The sequence below is a fragment of the Phaethon lepturus genome, unplaced genomic scaffold (genome assembly GCF_000687285.1).
Source record: "Phaethon lepturus isolate BGI_N335 unplaced genomic scaffold, ASM68728v1 scaffold3057, whole genome shotgun sequence".
NCBI lineage: Eukaryota > Metazoa > Chordata > Aves > Phaethontiformes > Phaethontidae > Phaethon > Phaethon lepturus.
Genome location: NW_010552343.1, coordinates 62,473 through 80,541, shown reverse-complemented (window position 1 = coordinate 80,541; position 18,069 = coordinate 62,473). Strand labels below are relative to the sequence as shown.

The following is an 18,069-nucleotide window of genomic DNA, read 5'->3' as shown; positions in this document are numbered from 1 at the left end:
CATGCCTGCTCTATGCCACATCCGTTACCCCTTTAACTGTGACAGTAAATCAGATCCTTGAAATCATCTGGATTCCTACAAACAATCTGGATTAAAGGTAATTCTCCTTTCCAAAAAAGGGTGAGGAACTAAGACAGAAGAAACTAGCTTGACTGTTGAAGCAAGCACGTGTCATTATATCCAAAGCTGTGAATCGAAGCTGACACAGATAAGTGGCATAACTTCTAGTGTTAATAATTTTTCCCACAGTATAAATGTGATCTTTTTATGCTTACTAAATCTGTTAGGAAAGTTTTAATGTGAACAGAAAAAAGCTACCTCCCGTTGAAGTACAAGTGCCTGAATAGAAGTGTTCTAATTGTATAATCACATCACTATAATTGGTAATATATTGCTGCTCAGATAACACCTTTGCTCATTTTCAACTTTCAGAATTCATTTGCACAGATAAGGCAATCTGGGTAGCTGCAATCACATATGTAGACATTAGTGCTTTGTGTATAATGAAATTAAAAATTAAAAATGGTAGCCTACATTTTCTCATTAGGGTAGAGAGACAGTTTACTGAGTAAAATATCTCTTTTACATGTGTAACTGCTGAGCTTAAGTCTTTACACATGAAGGAATGGCAGCTTCTAGATTCACAATGTTAGGAATGGCGTTCAGTGTTAATTAGGAAGAGAAGCATAGGGAAACTGAAATATTTGTGATGGGAAGAGACATAGGGTAATAAAGCAAAAGAAAAGAGTTGTTTCAATGGGGAAGGCTGGATTTAATCACGAAGTGAAGCAACAAAGGCTTTTGTACTTCTGACACTTTCCTCTGAGGCAACTCAACAGGGAAAAAACAAAACTTCTAACTCTTATTTGTTATATGCTTTTAGCAGTGTGGAGCATATAGTGAGAAGCCTTCAGCTACCTATAAAAATGTGAGGACAACATTTAAGACTTCATCATTTAATGTGGTACATACTTCTACTATTATACAAAATACTGTACAATATTTTGTGTATTTCTAATGCTGCCTTAGAAAGGAATGCAAAGTAATTGTCTGGTTTAAGTGGGGGTGGCATTAGATAAAACTGTCCCCTCCCATCTATCTCTCCCTTCCTCCTTATTCCCATTCTCCCAATTACTACAGAAAAACTGCTAAAACAAAATTTTAGATGATGCTGTGCAACCGTGTTTCCTTTCAATGTCTAACTCCGCTCATCTGCACAGTCAAAGCTTCACAGTTGCATTAAACATGGTGAGATCTATTCATGACGATCATAATACAAATTACAATCTGCTGATTTTATTGTTAAAAATAAATTTAACGACAAACCCGGATACAATCAAGTGCATGTGAGCTGAGGAGCCCATCCTTAGTTTGTCTATCTGCAAAAACACAGCTCATTAGCAAGAGGGCAAAAATCCAAAATCATAGCAATAAATAGCAAATTTGTTGCAATCTGTTTCTGTGTTACTACTATGGCTGCAGCCAAGTGATAGACAACGGGAGGTAAACATGTTTCTTTCCTTTGGGAGAAGGGAAAAAACCGAAAGAAATAAAAAAAAAAAAAGAGAAGCTTCAGGTAATCATTCCTGTCCTATCGGGTGACTTGCTCACTTAGCAATTAAGAAAAGAATCCCATCCAGTAACAACTAACTTTGAAAAATTATAGCATATTTGAGATAGCCTAGTGTTCATAAAAAGGAGTGGCCAACAAACCTTAGCCAAATTCCACTGCATCCATGAAATACTGTGCTCTTTTGTCACAATAAAATAAATCTGGTTTGAGGTCTCATTTATTGCGTTGTAATTCAATAGCCTCCGATTATACTGGTGTAAGTGAGACCAGAACCAGGCTAACTTTATTATTATGGACTTGATGGAGAAATCACAGGCTGAAGTTTCATGGTCTATGCTCTATGGGCATGACATCAACTGTATTATATTAATTATGCCACAAAAACTATTACATACCTTTTTTCCTCATTCAAAAACCCCAAACCTCTTTCACATTTACCCCTTCAGAAAAATCTGTAGTCCAACACCACATTTTACCTGAAAGAATGAATTCAGTGTTGGATCTTGACATTTTCTTACATCTCTGAACTGCAGTCTCACAAAGCTATAAGATTTTCAGATCTTTCAGACTGAACCACAAAGTCCCAGTACAGCTAGGAATCAGAGTGCCTTTAAATATTATTAGATCCTAATGGATTGATAAAAGCAGATGACTGAGCAAGTAGAATCCAGAGCTGGGCCATGAAGTAATTTTTGCCAGGATACAGAATTGCATTATGCAGCAGTCCTTTTGTGAAAACCATCAACTAATTTTCATAAGCGAAGCATCATATGGAGATTTTTGCACTCATGCCCATGTATAAAGCTGGAATCGGTCCCATGCATGTGGTAGTCTGCCAACTTCAGTAAGACATGGGTGCCAGTTAAAGACAGATTTGATATAGCTTGTACAATGTAGAAAAATTTCAGTTCCATGCCAAGAGGATCATCATAATGTTAATCATTGTCAAATGATAAGAATACATTTTAGTGTGAGAAATCACATCTGTTGTCACTTTACATTGCCGTTACAGAGCTTTACACAATATCTGTCTGAGTCTATTTCAATGCGGAGTCACCGTATGTAAAGCTGCAATACAGTTTTTCATTACTGGGAATGAAAAGAATATAGTTAGTCTCCAAAACTTCTACAAATTCTACCTTTTCCTTGAGATTCTTCCCCTTGAAATCTTCCTCTCCTGAAACTGATGTCTTAAAGTTTAAAGTTTCACTCTATTCCCTTGCTCATTCACACTAAGCATGTATTTGAGATGACATTTAACATATAAAGGTTGAAAAGTATTTAAAAATCAAGTTCTATTAATAACCATGTTTCCCCAAATACTAATATGATTCAAGAACTCTGAAACTTCTGAGTCCTCCTCTCCCAAACCAATGAGATGATTTTAGCATTCAACTGATGATGAAAATGTTCTGAACTTTCAAACTAAAGGGTCTTGAGTAAAACTCGTAGGAAGTTATATACTTTCATTAACTCATTATCCACTCTTCACACTTTGCTTTCATCTTACATGTGAACACAAGAACATTTTTAAACTACACACAACAGTGTTCTGCATACAGCCCTTTGTCACAAAGAAAAGATCAGCATAGTGCTACAAGGCTAAATATGACCTCATGCTAAGACAAGGTGTTCATAGAATCATTAAATAGTTTGGGTTGGAAGGGACCTTTAAAGGCCATCTAGTCCAACCTCCTGTGCAATGAGCAGGGACATCTTTAACTAGATGGCTCAGATTCCCATCCAACCTGACCTTGAATGTTTCCAGGGATGGAGCATCTATCACCTCTCTCATGTATCCAGAATCTGGTCAAAGCCGAGTGTAAGTCAAGGGAGAAGTAGGTGACAGAGATGGTTGCATATGGCTTATGCCCACATGAGCCACCAAATTTTTCCAAGAAGTGACAATATTAGCATATTATGGCATGATTGTTAGTGTTCAATTTAATTAGACTGTAGCAGAGCTGGCATGCGATGTTAATAGATATTCAAGATTCTAATGAAAAAGCAGAAATACAATTAGAGGACCAAATCAAAGCTAGGATTTTCTATAAGAATTCTAATACCATGTTTATTTTAAACATCAGGACATGCATTGTCAGAGTTGTATTAAATCTATCACGATTTAGTCTTCTAAAAGGCTCGAAGTGTTTGAACACAAACTTTGGTTTAGGCTTAACAGTGATAGGAGCAAGTCAGAAAGTTTGGATTGAGCTATAAACTCTCATAATCTTCTGGGATGCTCATATCCTGTGTTTACCTCATATCCAGCTCTAAAACAGACTTGCAGCTGTTGTACATTCACTTTTAAACCTTTTTGTCCTTATCTGCTACGTAAGCAAACCATTTTTCTCTTAGCTAATGTTCCGTTTCAAACATGGTTCGTATGCTGTGTGATCTACAACAGGGGTAAATGTGCATGTTCTTGGAATACTGAAGAATAAAACAATACATTACTGGTGAAGGAAAGGGGAAAGTTTTGATGTATTGATGTATTAAACCAGAATTAGGAATCTTAAGGCCTAGGCCATAAGTGTTCATGAGCTACCCGTTTGGCATTCTTGGAAATTCAATTTCTGTTTCATGGGACAGAAATAAATTACCAATCTTTCATTTCTCATCAAAAAGATCATCTGACATAACCCACTTAACAGCAGAAAGCTACTAAGTATGCATCATACTTTTTTTAATTACAAGCCAGGAAACAGGTTCATTATATAGGTTCAGAAATGTGTTGAACCAAAATGTTTTAACACTTTCATGCCTAGTTACTTCGACACGTTATATATTTAAACATTTCTGGAACAGTGGTGATGATTTAGCAATCAAAGAGGAGAGGAAATCCCTTTTTGATGTGTAGCTCACACAAGGCAGACAATGGCTAACCAAACTACTCAATAGATCAACTAAACATGGAATTAAATATTTCTCTCTTTGAAGCAAAGCTTCCTCACAGTTATCACTAAACTATTTACACATGTATGTTGTTAACATTATTCATTTTGACAAGTCTCTGACAAATATTTTTTTAGTATTTTTAGAGAAACAAGCAATATTAAATCAATCTGCTTAGAAAGGAACTTCCAAGTCAAAAGACCCAAATAAGACAAAGGTTTTATGTGTGGCAAGTTAAGAACATAATACTTCTGAAAATTTTTATATAAACCAGAAACTATCTAGTAGGGATGGACTTATTTTGAAGAGTATAATTTTTTTTCTCTCCTTTTACATACACTCTTGCCACTCTGAGTAATACTTCCTATCATCTAACGATTGCAGTTTTCCTTTCAGAGGTAAGTGTACTATTTCACCCAATAAATCAAAACAGTTACATGGTTTTGGGGCGTCTTCATGGTGAGAATAGGAAGGAAGGGCTCAACACTTTCCAGCACAATATAGTAATGCGTCACTGTTAAAAGCATCAAATACATGCACTACATGGAGAGACTGAGACATAATTTTTTTCTCATTATTAACCTGGGCTTGTACCCAAGCTACGCTTCACAGAAAAAGAGAAAAAGAAAAAATGAAAACAAACAAAACCCCCAACATAAAACACACTTAAAGAACTGTAAAGTGTTTTTTACACTTTGTAAAAAAAGTCTGTAAAGGTTTTGGGGCGTCTTCATGGTGAGAATAGGAAGGAAGGGCTCAACACTTTCCAGCACAATATAGTAATGCGTCACTGTTAAAAGCATCAAATACATGCACTACATGGAGAGACTGAGACATAATTTTTTTCTCATTATTAACCTGGGCTTGTACCCAAGCTACGCTTCACAGAAAAAGAGAAAAAGAAAAAATGAAAACAAACAAAACCCCCAACATATTTGTCTGTAAAACACACTTAAAGAACTGTAAGTACACACACACAAAACAGTTACAGGTAAGTTAATTTGAAGTTCTGATTTTTGTTCCAGTTATTTATAATTAAGACCAATAATGTCTGTTCAAGAGAGATACAACATTAAAATGGGGTTTCCTTCTCACAACAGTATATGGCAGAGAAAAGGCTATTATATCTCCATCGTACTGCCATTGAATGTTACAGGATTATCCCATAAACCTGGTTTGTAAACTTTAACTGACATTATGGCTGCTGAAGGCATCTTAATAGCCACTCAAACATACATTCCAAATTACCAAAGAATGAATATATGATCAGAGAAAACCTTCTGTCATACTTCAGCAGTTTTCTGTGAAAGAGAAATATCTAATTTCCAATTACCACAAAATCCAAGGTCTTTCTAGGTAAGTTGAAAAGAATTAAATCAGAGTTGGTCAGTAATTTTCTAATTGAACTTTTTCTCTGATGGCAAATTTCAGATTTTGTGCAAAGCTTACTTTGCTCATAAAATTATATCTTCTCTTAGAGATTTCCTGACTATAGGTAACTATTCCACTGGGTTGCTCAGAGCCATGCTGCTGGGTCATCTTTGGCAGCACAGGGACTAGAACCACTGGTTTTCAAATAACTAGTATACTGCCATCTCAGTTTATGGTCTTGGAAGTAGAAAAAGTCAGAAAGAGATGTTGATTCATATTTTTTAAAGACATTTCAGAATACTCATTCTTCTGAGGTTTTAATTTTGGTGGCCTTTATCAAGGTTTTCTAACGTATTTAATTTTCTTCAGAGCAAGAATTCTGCATTCCACCCTATCCTAATGGAAATCAATGGTAATAATGTAATGTTTTTGCAGTGCACTCGCCTGTGCATCAGAAAATAACACACTGATGATAAAAAGGAACTGTCAAAAGGGACAACCATTTGCAGCTTCAACTGACCCTGCCTGGCATCTCTGCCAAACAGGTGTCTCAGTTATGTTAACTGAATGTATTTGGGATTAGGAAATAGAGTGATATTAACAAAAATCTTCAGTTTAGAGGAGAAAATTTCAAACCCTCATCAAACCTTTAATAAAAAGGGAAAAAGAAAGCTACTGAATACAATTAAGTGTGTCAGGGGTATTAAAAAAAAGAAACTATTCAAAACAAATAGTAAATTAAAATACAAAACACATAACTGCAGGTAAGCATGATGTTAGGCGTTGATTCTTCAATAAATTCTGCAGACAACACAGCAGAATAAAACCAACATCAGTGTTTCATTTCAATTTTCCCAGGCACAGAAACAATTCTGTGTTGTAGATGAACAAAAGAAAGTAGTAAATACTACCCAGTAGTCTGTTCCTTAGTGTCTTTCTGGCATAAATTAGACTAACAGTGAACCATTCAAACCTAACTGCCTCCAAACACTATTTATCAGAGAAACTCACAACAATTAAACGTCTGCATAATATTTATGGAGGCTACTTGTTTTCCTGGGGGCGCCAATAGTCTGGAGAAGGGTTGGGTCAAATTGCAGCCAATGTCAAACAATAGATAATGGAGCGTAAGCATGCGCATAGACAAACATCTTGCTTTAGATCGCTCCCTGTTAAATAACACTGCATCAAATAATATCTGCATTATGCTCGGAAGGTTGCACTGCTGCAATTCAACAGTCTCTAAAGCTGAAAATCTTACTTAAATAAATAGCAACCAAACTAGGCAAAAATGCTGAATGACTATGATTACAAACATTTAGTTATGCCACCATGAAGCAGCCATGAGATCAGTGAGGAAGACTTGAGAAAGAGCACGTTCCTTTTTTTTGTTTCTTTGTTTTAAACTTTGTAGGGATATTTGTAGAACTACTAGTTCTAGAAAAAGTGAAAGTAAAGCTTCAGTGTATGCCTTTCATTTTTCTGTTCTCCAGCAGATGATACCTCAAGGTGTACTGGCTTCTCTTGAAGGTCTAAAATCAGATGTACTTGCCTAAATTGCCAAACAGAGAAGTTGCTTAGGAATACTTTTTTTTTTTTCCTGTCATTTCATGACACTGACTCAGATGAGCATTACGTCTCTTACTCATCCCAAAGAACCCATATTAAACCTCATGACTGTCCAGCTTCATTGTACAGACTATAAACAAAGAGCTTTATACAGCAAGGGCAAACAATAGGCTTAGGGGGGGGTTAGATTACAGTCCTGTAACTGCTAGTTATAGATTACCTATTAGGTACTTAACTGATTCAGTTGAAGTGCAAATATGGGATTACAATTCTCTTGAATTAGCCAAAGTACACAACACAAACTTTCAGGCCAGCTTTCAGCTGGCTACAGGAGCACAGATGTTATCTGATACATCATCATAAAGCTGGAGTGACAGGGACAGTACTCGATCTTCATAAAAATCTGCTAGTTCAAAGTTAACCTTTTAAGAATACTGGAACAAAATTGAATCCTCAGGACAATTTCATACTGGTTCAACACATTCTGTCATGTTTTGATCTAATACTACGTACCCTAGAGTAGGATTTATGGTATCACAGAATCAAGGACTTAAAACATGAGCGATTTAAGACTATGATCGTTTTGTTGGAGCGCTGCTCAAGCAGGACCGCCTCCCCTAACGTCAGATATTCCAACCCTCAGACAACTTCCTCCATTGTAAGCATGCAACTAGGTATGGAAACACAGGTGGAGTCCAACCTAGGAATTGATTATAAAGTTTAAATTTATAGTAGGAGTAAAAAAAAGGTATTGTGGGTTATTTTTAATACAGAAGAATTCCCTGCATAGCATCAAAACCAGTCATACTAGAACAGCTAAGAAAGACGGCATGGAGGCAGCAATGAGAGTTGGGAGGCAAGAATTAATCATTCTTGGGGAGACAACTTCCCCCATGACGGCTGCTGAAAAAAAGATCATCTTTTAGGGACCATGTAGCTGACTGACTCCCTCAGCTCACAGAAGACCAGTTTGGAAATCACTTTTCTATCAGAATCCACAGGAATAAACACAACAACTCACATTAAGAGTATTTGACTTACACTTAAGAAATTACATATGCTAGCAAACAGTCAGAATTACCCAAACTTTCAGGAGTAAGTCGCATACTCCTTCAAGACCACTATTCCTTGCATATATATATTCAGAGAATGTATGTCTATGGTCTCAGCCACAGACTACTCTGCAGACAGCTGCAGCCTTGTAACAGACCTTGAATGCCTTTAGTAGTTCTTCACAAGTAAGTCTAAGCAGTTTTCTAAAAGAAAAGAGGCTGGGGAGAAGTCTGGCTTGTTCAGTCTGCAACACTGCCTGACTAATTGCAAAGGTTTATGGACTGTGAAAACTGAGTCACTTCATTGTCAGCTGTAACTTTAAAACTGATGTACTCAATTTCTGTTCAGCTTTCCTTAACCACAGCAGAGTGCAATTTTCTCTCTTATTTTAGTCACAACTACTCAATTTTCTCTATCTCCTTAGTAAAATTAAAGGATTGACTTAATATTAAGTTCTGACTGCCACTATACCTCGTCTCTATGAGGCCTTACTTTAGAAGTTCCATAAATTGCATTGGTGACCTCAAGTACTTCATGAAATTGTATGGGAAGGCAGTAAAGGAAAAACAGAAAACTTCCCAGACGTCTGCTGTCATCAGAGAAGTAGTAAAGTACTTCATCACTCTGCAGTTTGTGGGTCAAGCTTAGCCCATTTGGTCCTTGGTTGGTCGGTTGGTTGATTTTGCTTCCTTTTGGGGGCTTTTGATGTTTTGCTTATTTGTTTAACAAAAAGAAAACCTGCATGTTAGGTATCACAATACAGTAGGGCAGGAGGACTTGCTACCATACAGTAGGTCTTAAACCTTTTTTTGCAGTCTTTGTTTTCTAAAGACTCCAGTAAGTGGCGGCAAAAATAATTGCAACTATTTTGCTGTAGCCCTCCTCCAGAGATGATATCAGGAGTAAACCAGATCAGATGGCAAAGGCAAACAAAACGGAACAGTGCTAAATGCTTAGTTCACTCCTAAATGATTATTTTGACATCTTACAGGAAAACTTCTGTCAGACACAATTTTGATAAACCTGAGGTTATGTTTCTCTTTCAGATGTATGAAGTCAATGCCTATTATAACTTCCACTGGTAACTATGTAATTTCAGTATTTAGGGATTTTTTTTTTCCAATTCTATATAATTAGCAAGACAAAAGGCTTTTTTTGCCTATCCAGATATTTTGACTTCATTCTGTTGTGGAGGTGGAGCAGAACCTGGGAGTTGCATGTGGGAGGGCAGAATGAACTCCGAGGTTTTGACCAATAGCTCTGAGAAACTGCTAGCCATTTTGTGGCAGGTTTCAATGTGTACCAGCTAAATTGGAGAATAAGGTTTTTGAAAGAAACCTTTATAATAATTGGTCGGTCTGCAGGGCAAACAAGGGCCCCTGCACAAGTAGCTGGCAGGAGTTCAAAATAGGAAGAAAGTAATTGCTTGTGTAGTGGATTATATGCAATCTCTTTCTAGGCAGAGATCTGATTTGAACATTTATAAGCTAAATAGTCACAGAAAGCATCTTTTAGGAAATCTTAGAAGTGTTTGATGTAGCATAAGTAGAGTCAGAAGTCTTTGCTAAACAAAAATAGAGTACAAAAATTTGAGACTTCATTTAATTGCAGTTTAGCAGTCAGCTTCATGAAATGTTATCTTTAATTACTTCTGCAGTGTTCTTAGGTAAAATACTTTAATTGGAAGCACATGAGGAGCATATGTACATGTACATTTAAAGGTCTAGAAATGGAGGATTTCAATATTATATTATATTATTTAGGAACTGTGGGAACTGTAAAGACACACTGCTGCTGTTCTTAGTCATATCATAGGCAAATGATGGTTTGTGCACCACTCCTTCAATCAGCAATCATTTCTAGTAGAGCTTTCTATAAGCACAGCAATTCACCTACCTACAGTAAATTGGAGCACTAGCATTTACTCTATTCCATCAAAAGCACTGATTTGTGCCAGAAATTGCAGCAAAAAATTAGTATGAACCAAAAAATTAATTCTGTGCCTCCTGTACATGATAATAATGTAAATGCCTTTCTAACAGCAAAATAATATCATTATTCTAATATGACTGCATAAGTGTTTTCTAGCTAATGCTAAAATATCTATAGTTATTGAAAATTCTAACATTTCTCATACAATAAATGCAGATAGATACCTATTTTTAGGTTACAAAGTTATCATTATAAATAGTTTACCTCAACTACTCAGGCACAGAAACAGACTACGGTTTCAAAATCAGAAGCAGCTGTTCACAATTTATAATAAAACAATTCTTACTGTAATTGTAGCACTAATGGGATACATATCAATCAACAGGTACATCATTACATAATTTCTTCAATTATCTGTTCAGAGCATTTCTGAAATCGCATTTGACAAATAACAGCATTAATTTTATTTAAATTCCCTTTAGAAATAGCTGTCATTTAAATTTTTTCAAGAGCTTAAGATTTTCCTTTAAAGAAAAGTTTTCACATTAGGAAATAGTAAAAACAGGCAACATTACTATATTGTTCCTAACGGAGTTAGCAGTAAGTGGCAATTTCTGTCTCACCGTTTTTTATCAGTTATCCATCTGTAATTCTAGCTCTTCTCCTCTCTTTGATTGTTCAGTACTCAAACTTACAAACCCTTATATCACAAAATTTTAAGTTTTGATAATTACAATCTCTTTAGTTAACCTTTACCGAACTTTCATAGTTTAGGCGCATTGAACATACAAAAAGACAATAAGCAAACACAAACACCAAATACAGTACAAAACAAAATGTGAACAAGGAACTTAGAGATACAAAGGAAAGACTTCTTTGTTGTACACAGTTCTGGAAACTGTTCTACAGCTCTTCCACCAGTATCCACGGATCTGGTGAAGGAATAACTGGATGAGGTTCCCTAACTAAAGTTCCCCATTCTGGTCACTTTTAGACCTAACAGGCTGTGAATCTGGATTCTATTTGGTGCCTTTTAAAGCATTCTCTCTTCTGATAATTTAGCAGGTGTGGAGGAAGCCATTTCTCTACTTCCCTTGACATGAAGCCTTCCTTAAATCAGTGACTAGGGTCTTTTGTTGCCTCTACAAAATGTGTACACATGCAATGATAGGCATTTGTCACTCCAGCATTACAGGATCAACAAACTAGGTCTACAGGTCAGCACCTTTTAGTGTCTAAACCAGCTTAGACTCTCCTTTCTTCAGACATGCTGCAGATATTGGGGTCTATTATGTTGGGTGCGGAGGAAAAGAAAGGGGAGAAGGTGAGGAAAGAAGCTTATGCTTTTCCTCAAATCCCTTTTGTCATCCAAGTTAGCACAAATTAGTTCTAGGACAGTGATGGCACTAACACATATTCTCTTTTTAAATCAGTGAGAATTACGTCAATTAGCCTATTCTAACTACATGTGAACTCCAATCCCACAAACTCTTGTGACCTTGGATTTTACATTTTTCCATTCAGAGATTTTCTGGCCTCTTAGAGACAATTCTAGCAAATACTCCTATCTACGAAAAGCAAGTTATTTTCTCACTAATTAATTCAAAGCTCAGAAATGGAACTCACTCCTAATACTACGTTCAACAGCGGTGGGGATACGAGAAGCTATTTGCAAACAAGATGCTTACTTGCAAAGAAGATGCCTACTTGCAAAATAATATAAGGCGGAGGCGGTCTGACGGTTCCGTAGGTGACACTGAGTGAAGTGGCAGCCAGCCAACCTATACCACAAACAGACAGCGCACCATTTCAGAGAATAATGAAGAACACAGAGTTAAGTCAAGTCTATCTGCAGATTAAGGAGAATACCAAACACTGTAAGGCCAGTAAGCACACAGAGTTCTGCTTTAAATCTGGTTCCGGGTTCTGAAGCAAAACACTTTAAAGAAGCTGCTTCTCTTTCAGAGCTCACTGCCATGCCCTATCAGCATCTGAAGAGACACTCTCGTAGGCAGCAAATCTGGTGCCATTGACATCAAAATATGTTTAAGCTGGAGACCTAGTTACTGTCTAAAGTAAGATTCCATCTGATAGAGAATGAAAGGCTAAAGGAGAAAAAGTGTCATCAGTGGCATTAAACAGTCTGAGAAGGAGCCCCCCGGCTAGGCTGTGATGAGATGCCTTCCGAAGCAGAAGGTGTACAACACTCCCCCTTGACTCAGGCAGCTGGAATTCCAGCAATGGCTTGAATGGCTTTTGCTTTTACTCTTCTGCATAATGAAGAATTATAAAAAACCCACTATCATACAAGTTATATTAGCTGTCACTTGTTATTTGTTTTTGCTTTCTCCCTGAAGTACAAAACATTAGAAGCTTGCAGTCTGCATACTGAAAGTGTGCAAATGCAAAGATCAGAAGCTCAAGTAAAGACAGAAATGTACATGACAAGTAAGTCCTGTTTCAATGAGCTTGTGTTTTATACACTCAGACAGCAATAAACTCAGCACCAACGCTGATGAAGTTATTAATTTCAAATTAATCTCTTCTCTGCCAGAGAATCTCTTTTTTTGCAGCATTGCTGCAACTGCAAGGCAAAGAAAATAGAGATTTTTGGATTGGATTTTGACTTCCCATGCAGAAGGCAGAGCTTGGCTGTAGGGCCACATGGACCTGGTGAAAGGTATAGTTTTCATTTTGTTCAAAACATCCAAGCTTTTATTGCAGCATTTAAGGAGAACATTAGGTTAGAAATGTCTATGCAAGCCTATAGAGTAGAAAACCCATAGAAATGCCCTTTTATTCAAGCTTCCACAATACTTAGCTTTTCTCATTAGACATTCAAATAAGGATTTCCATTTATCCTTAAGTGTATTCAACCCAACTATCCTATATAACAGCCTGCATTAACAAAAATAATAAAAAAAGCAATCAACAAACCAACAACAAAAACACCCCAAGACATCTGAGGTTAAATGTATATGGAATTCTGCAGCCAAATCCATAATTAAATGCCTGCTATGTCAAAAGCTGAAATGCTAAAAGAAAATAAAAGCCTATTTTAAGTAAGGACCTATTGTGTAGCTTTTAAACACTATCCAGATAGTTACCTATATGAAATCCAATGTTCTTTCAGAAATAATGACCTGCTTGCAAGAAGATAATTGGCACTTTCAACTGGCAAAATACAGTAAAACTGGGTTGAAATCACATGTATACATTGGTGAAAACTCTTTAGGCCTGTGGACTCTATCAGCAAGAGTAGATTCAGCTTCGTAACTCACACCATGTCTTGACTTCAACATAGATATACTACTGTACATTCCTTTAAAAATTCAGTAATTTGCTTCACATGTTCTAGTTTCATTAACAGTTCACCTCCCCTAAGATAAAACAATTCTCCTGACTGACAATTCATAAAAGAATTCTTCCCAAATCAGATTATCTGTGGCAGTTCCACTCATCTGTCCCTCTCCCCTACCACATACAAACATACTTCTACTTTGACATTTAAGCATCAAAATGAATCTTTTTCCCTTAATCACCAATGCTCATACTACCAATTGAGCACAGAGATCTGCTCTGAAAGATTCAACTCTCTGAAATGTCCCTGTAAAATATTCAGAATATTGACTAGTCAAGAATTAAAATGAAACCATTGGGAAGTCTGAAAAAGTCAGCTGAGCACATATCTAATAATATAACCTCTTTCTTTTAAATACAAATATTTTAGCACTATCTTGTCCTGCAGTCACGACAGTCATGAGGTTGGCACAAACCTGCAAAAGATGCATGGTTTTCAAACACTTAAGCTCCATTTGATTTTGATATACTACAAACTCCAACTATTGTTTTAACTACTGCTAAAGAAGCATGAACCTAATTTCCTGGAGCTGTTGTACTGACTGTCACTAATGTTTAATTATTTACATTAGTTTGTGTAATGGACATTCCAGAGGCAGCTGAAAGGAAATGTTTCATCCTAAGAGCCTAGCAGTAACACAGAACTTAGAGAACGAACAAAAGCAGCAGCTTAGACCTACGCAAATGGAAGTCTGCACAAACTGATGAAAGTCTCTAGTAGTGGAAACTCAAAGGTGAGATATGTGACACCCGGAAACAATCAAAATATTTGCCCTGCTACATACACTTTGGGGTTTCTAGGGGCAAAATTGTTCCCAAAGTGCATAAACTTAAAGTGACGATAGGACTCGGAGTAAATATTCAAAAGCATATCACAGAGAAGTTTTGATAACTCCCTGGCCACATCTAAAAAATGACTTTCCAATGAAGGAAACCAACTTTCTCTTGAAAGAAAGCAGATGGTGGAACTCCCTTTCCCAACGCCAGCTTGAATGTCTACCCAATGCATAAAAGACAGGCAGTACCATAGCCAATGTAGCATCTTCTTAGCACTGTAAGTAACCCGTTTTCCTTCAACAGCTGAGGCGCTATATGGCATCTGTGGAATACCTTTAGAAACCCAGTATTTCAAATCTTTCCAGTAAAAATAATAGTGCCATTTCCTTGCTTCCAAATTAACAAATGTAACATGTATTTATTCGTAACATCCTGGCATCATCTTTCAGAGAAAAAAAAACAAATACTTAAAAGAAAGCATTGAAGTTTAAGGGTTTTAGAACACACTAGTTTGGTAGTTTCCCTCTGACAGGTTGCAGATGTTTATTTACTGATCATTTGCACCAAAAGTCTACACTGAAAACTGCATTTAAGAAGAGTGAATTACACAAAGCAGGTGCATAGTGGCCCCTTCAAATAGTCCTTCAATCAGTTTTTAGCATTATTGAGCACCAAAATAATTGACAAAAAAAAAAAAAACAAACAGAGATACAGCGTCCTTCTAATAGCTAAGCATCTTTTAACATAGACTTTTTTACCTGCACTCTCAAAAGGCAAAGCATCGATACCTTCTATGGAACTGCAATAATATACTTACCTGTACATACTGACAGGAATGATGAACAGCTCCAGCAATGCTGATTCTGAAGGTAACATTTACAAAATTAATCAGAGCTATGGAAGTTTTAACCTGAAAGGACTTACCTGCATTTCAATTTGGATAATAACTCTCACCAGTTATATACCTTTTAAATGAGGCAACTGAACCTTACACAGAGCCTGACATTAATCTAAGTACTACTGTATATGAGAGCAATGTACTGTATTATGAGAGCAAATACTATTCACAGCTTAGAGATAACTCTCCCATTTGCTAATTAGTCATTTTAACACACAGATGAAAACGATCTTTCCCAGGGAACAGAACAAAAGCCAAGGAGAGAAGCTACTCACATTCCTTTGAGCCGTTGCCACATTTTCTCCGCATGTCCTCCTATTTGATACTTTATAGAGGTGCTTTCCAGTTCCCGAGTTGTTTCTGTCGCTCGAGCCCCCATCGTTATTGTCCTATAGCAATACAGTCACAGTCAGGCTCAGCAGCAAGTAAAAGCATTCTTTAGTCCACTACAAATGTCAGAAGATCCACGCATGTTAGACAGTAGCTGCTGTCATATCAAAACACATCAGAATTACAACAGCTGAGGGACGATCCTGCCTGAATCGCTATTCACTTTGATAGACAAATCCACTCTTCCCCCACCCTCCCCAAGCACAGAGCAAATACACACAGCTCCTCTGACCTGACGAGTCCAGCTAATCCATACGGGTGAGCCAGCTACTATACTACTGACTGCTCAAGCTCCTTTCTCATGCACTTTTTCTGCTGTAGGAATACGCACAGAAGCACAAAAGAGTCCTTAAAATGGACTATAATTCATTGCCATGCAGGATAAATGCAAATGGCTTTAACAATCCAGAAGGAAAGAAAGGCTGGTTTCTGCTCTGCAGGTTGGAGAAACCGGCTGCAACAGGAAAGCAGATGGTAGAAGCCAGTATCAGCCACATCACCCTACAAAAAGAGTGCATGTTCAAATGCCAGAGCTCTCCTCTCTTTAACTGATCCTGAATTGATTCTTAATGAATAAATATCTACCAGCTTCTCAATAAAAATATGACTGTACAAATGCTAAGTCCGTAGTGAAGACATGTATAAATCTCTGCAGAAGAGAAATCGGAGAGCTCTACAGGTTGTTATTGAAGGAATATGCTGTAATGATGACTATTCACCTTCTCCTAGCAACTCCACACAGTAGGTAACTGTCAATTTAACTGGTGGAAAATGCAGCAGCTGCAAGACAGCCCGCTCAGCGAATCCGTCGGGACAGAAACATGCGTGTGTCAAAATCTGATGCTGAACTGTGTGTATCTGCCAGCTAAAAAACAATTAAGTGCATGCAAACAGCAAAAGGATTGAGGACTAAGCAGTACACCAGCCATGCAGCAGCTTGCCAGATCTGTCTTTCAACTGCAAACCTAAGGACCTAGTTGTACAGCCAAAGCTGGGTTTTGGAGAGGGCAAAGGAGAAGATTTTCTTGCTGCTTGCTCAGCCACAGACTTGGGTTTGCAGAGCAGCTCTGGTAGGCTGTAAATAGCACCTAACTTTTTTGGTGAGTCAGTAGCAAGCTTCATTTCTGAAGCAGCAGCCAAATAATCAAATACACCACAGACTTATCTCAATGATCATGTTTGTTTCAATCAGAGTAAGAGCTGTGCAAGCAGCCAGGCAAGAGGGGTGTGACAAGTAGGAGTAAATGTGTCTGAGCTTTGCCAGCTGCTGGTGTCACTGCCAGCCGGGAAAAGGGGCTTTGGGTCCATGACAGAACAGTGAGGATGAGTGTCCTCGAATGCTGACTGGAAGCAGCCTAAGAGTAGGACATGAATACCTCAGTATGGCTTTAACTAGACACTTTAACACTTTATCTGTGTTAAATTTTACAAAGGTGTGAGATGATGAGAAGTTCCCATCTGATGTAATTAGCAGAAGTGGATAATATCTTTAAGTACTCAAGATCTTACAGAAAAATAAAAAAGAGGCTCACTGCTTTCAAATAATCCTAACACTTCAGAATTTCCTAATAGATTTTGTTTCTCTAGGATACCTTCTATGCACATTGTAGATTTTAAATATACCCTACGAGAGTTATAAACCAGTTTGAGATGCATCTTTTACACACTGATTTCAGGTTGATAATTAAATAGTACATTTCATTTACTTCTATGGATTTAATACATGCACAATTTTAAACTGGTATAATTCACAGACTTTCACAGAATTATTCCTGACTCAGACATATAAGAGTCAGTCCCATCAAATTCACTAGCAATATCTGAAAAACAGTCACTGGGTGAGCAACACCTCTTACACTTTTCAAACAGCATCATACGACAACAGTGAAGAGATGCAAACAGCTGTTTTTCCAAAAACTGCAAAGCATTCATTTGGTTAAAGGTAGCAGCAGTATCTTTGAATCTTCATTGAGGAACCATTTAAAAACTTCCAAACTTTCCACTCCTGTTATGCATGGAGTCCAACTAAAGTTTGTAAGAAAGAGTATAAATATCCTTCCATGGAATAACTAATGAGAACCTCTCACACTCTTCTGGGTTCTTCCCTGCCTTTTAACTGCCAGACATCTGAAGCAACGCAAAGAGATTAAGTATTTATAGAAACCACATAAACCTCCAGGGACACAGGGGAATTTTAAGGGTCTATTTTTTCTCATAAAGTATTCCCAGCTCTTGTTGTCCAATGCTACAA

General features: G+C 37.2%; 1 protein-coding gene across 1 annotated transcript in view; it reads right to left on the bottom strand.

Annotated features, from left to right (window-relative positions):
* The window catches only part of PDE1A (phosphodiesterase 1A, calmodulin-dependent), a 149,802-nt gene extending 133,995 nt beyond the window's left edge, over positions 1-15,807 (bottom strand). Inside the window, exon 1 of the mRNA XM_010291165.1 lies at positions 15,704-15,807. Coding sequence (XP_010289467.1) covers positions 15,704-15,807 — 104 coding nt within the window. The remainder of the gene's footprint in view (positions 1-15,703) is intronic.
* Positions 15,808-18,069: the final 2,262 nt, after the last annotated feature.